Raw genomic sequence first — 2,876 nt, 5'->3', positions numbered from 1 at the left:
GTAAGTCAGAATTCTTCACTTCTCATTTATCATTTGAAAATTTATTTATATGCTTAATTGGTATTCTCAAAATATCGCCATTTTATTTATTTCAGTATGCAATATTCTTTACCATGTTAGCTAGGATTTATTGGGGGTGAATATAGATGTGGACTCTAAATTATTGCTTTTTATGCTAATTGTATTAAATTCATAAAATAGTGTTTATTTTCAACCACTGCAATGAAAAGACAAAATAGAACTTCTGTCACTGAATTCATCCTCTTGGGATTCTCTAACTATCCTGAACTCCAAGAGCAGCTCTTTGGGTTTTTCTTGGTTATTTACCTGGTGACACTGATGGGAAACGCCATAATTATAGTTGTCATCTCCCTGGAAAAAAGCCTCCACATCCCCTTGTACCTGTTTCTTCTGAATTTGTCTGTGTTGGAAGTGGGTTTCAGTGCAACTACTACACCTAAAATGCTGGTGGTCCTCTCTACTGAAAAAACAACAATTACTTTTGCAGGCTGCTTTGCACAGATGTACTTCCTTCTTCTTTTTGGTGGGACTGAATGTTTTCTCCTGGGGGCAATGGCTTATGATCGATATGCTGCAATCTGCCATCCATTGAACTACCCAGTGTTAATGAACAAAAGTGTTTTTGTGAGATTAGTAATGTTCTCCTGGGTTTCGTGGATCCTGTTGGATACTGTTCATACCTCTTGGGTGTTTAGTTTTCCCTATTGTGGCCCCAATAAAATTAATCATCTCTTCTGTGAGACACCCCCAGTGCTAGAGCTTGCATGTGCAGACACTTTTATTTTTGAAATTTATGCATTTACAGGCACTGTTATGGTTGTTGTGGTTCCTTTTTTCTTAATTATTTTGTCTTATACAAGAATTCTTTTTGCCATCCTGAAGATGCCAACAACCACTGGGAGACAAAAAGCCTTTTCTACCTGTGCCTCCCATCTGACTTCTGTGACCCTCTTCTATGGCACAGCTATGCTGACTTATTCACAACCCAAATCTGGCTATTCCCCAGAAACCAAGAAACTGATGTCTTTGGCTTACTCATTTCTTACACCTTTACTGAATCCATTGATCTACAGCTTGAGAAACAATGAGATGAAAAGAGCATTGGTAAAGTTATGGAGAAGAAAATTGAGTTTACAAACATTCTGACAAAATGTGATAATTTGTCATTCTCTGAATAATTGAATACTTTTATGACATTTTGAGTATTCAATTGTTAAGTTTTCCAATTAATCACTATATTCTGACTTTTGTTTATACTGATATTATTCATTTTTATGTTACAAGGAGAAATTTTGTTCTGGCTGAAATTAATTCAAGAAATATTATATAATTTATAAATTTCTTTTTAGTAGTGAGTAAACAGGTATTTAAAAATCTTTTCTGAAGCTGTAGCAATAGTATATATACATGGGGTTGGTCATTTGTCTTGCATCCTGCCAACCTAAGTTAGATCTCCAGTATTCCATATAATCCCCTGAATACTTCCAGGATTAATTCCTGAGTGCAGAGCCAGAAAACAAGCCCTGAGCACTTCCCCCCTATTTTTCTATCTCTTTATGTCTTGAAATGCTATTATCATATACCTTAGGGGAAAGTATTATGTACAAGATGCAAAAACCTAAACCCCAAGTAAAACACACATTTTATTTAATTTTACTCCTTTGTTTCATTTATTTATGTTCATTGATTCAGCCATTTTTTATTAGGATTGGCTTGAATGTGATTATCTCTGGGGGAATATAGGTTGTGATTTGAGGAATGCACAATTTATTAGAAGATCACTTATTCTGGTGAAAACTAGAAAACAAGTCTTGTGACTTGATGGAATAGAAGGCAAATAAGAAAGTTTCAAGGATTAGCTTAATATTTGGTCATTTCAGAGTAACTTTGGGTCTCCATTTATTTAAATCTTTGACAAAGTCAACCAGTTTATCAGGAAACTATTAGTGATTCTTTTCAGGTAACACCAACTAATATTTATGGAAGCTAATAGAACTGCTCACTAAACCATGTTTTGGGGGTTGGAATGGATATTAGAATTTCTAGCCACACCCAGATGCAAGTACAGAAAAGATGAAAATTAAAACTGAATCTATCAAACTAAAAATATTTTGAGCTGCATAAGAAATTATGCCTAAAATATAAAAGATGCCTATAGAATAAAACCAAACATTCACATATCTTTATCAAAGGCTAAAATCCAAAATATATAAAGCACTTTCAGAACTCAACATCAACTAAATAAATAACCTCTTCCAAAAACATGGAAAGTAGATGAAAAAAGGCACCTGAAAAAAAGTGTTTATCATTACCTATCAGAAAATGGTAAGTCAAAACAATAATAAACTATCATCTCACACTAGTGAGAATGGCTCATCTCAAAAAGTTGGGAAATAATTATAATCAGTATTGGTGAAACTGGTTGAAAAAGAAATTCTCATTCTCTGTTGAAAGAATGTTCTCTAGTTCAGCCTTGGTAACTTTTCAAAAAAAAATTAGAAGGGCCTTAGAGATAGCACAGTGGTAGGGTGTTTGCCTTGCATAAGGCCAACTCAGAACCGACAGTGATTTGATTCTGGGCATTCCATATGGTCTCCTGAGCCTGACAGGGGCGATTTCTGAGTGCAGAGTTAGGAGTAACCCCTGAGCATCGCCAGGTGTGACCAAAACAAACAAACAAACAAAAAAAATAGTACTTTGACATCACCCAATGTTTTCATTCATAGCAATCTTCCCCAATAACACAAAACAATTAATTTGAAAGAATATATTCCTATCTATGTTTATTGCAATATTGTTTACAATAGCCAAGATCTAGAAAAAAAATCCAAGCCCTTCCAAACAGATAAGTGAAT

At 34.4% G+C, this 2,876-nt stretch overlaps 1 protein-coding gene across 1 annotated transcript; it reads left to right on the top strand.

The window, feature by feature from the left end:
* Window positions 1–222: 222 nt before the first annotated feature.
* On the top strand, window positions 223–1,167 carry LOC126018948 (olfactory receptor 10A3-like). Its single transcript, XM_049781068.1, has one exon. The coding sequence runs from the start codon at window positions 223–225 to the stop codon at window positions 1,165–1,167; it is 945 nt and encodes a 314-aa protein (XP_049637025.1).
* Window positions 1,168–2,876: the final 1,709 nt, after the last annotated feature.

Source organism: Suncus etruscus, chromosome 9, assembly GCF_024139225.1.
Source record: "Suncus etruscus isolate mSunEtr1 chromosome 9, mSunEtr1.pri.cur, whole genome shotgun sequence".
In the NCBI taxonomy this organism is placed as follows: Eukaryota; Metazoa; Chordata; class Mammalia; order Eulipotyphla; family Soricidae; genus Suncus; species Suncus etruscus.
The sequence above is the reverse complement of the archived record's forward strand: the minus strand, read 5'-3'. Positions and strand labels throughout refer to the sequence as shown.

Bases quoted from the DNA above. Each gene is read 5' to 3' on its own strand.
- LOC126018948 (XM_049781068.1), top strand. From the start codon at position 223: ATGAAAAGACAAAATAGAACTTCTGTCACTGAATTCATCCTCTTGGGA.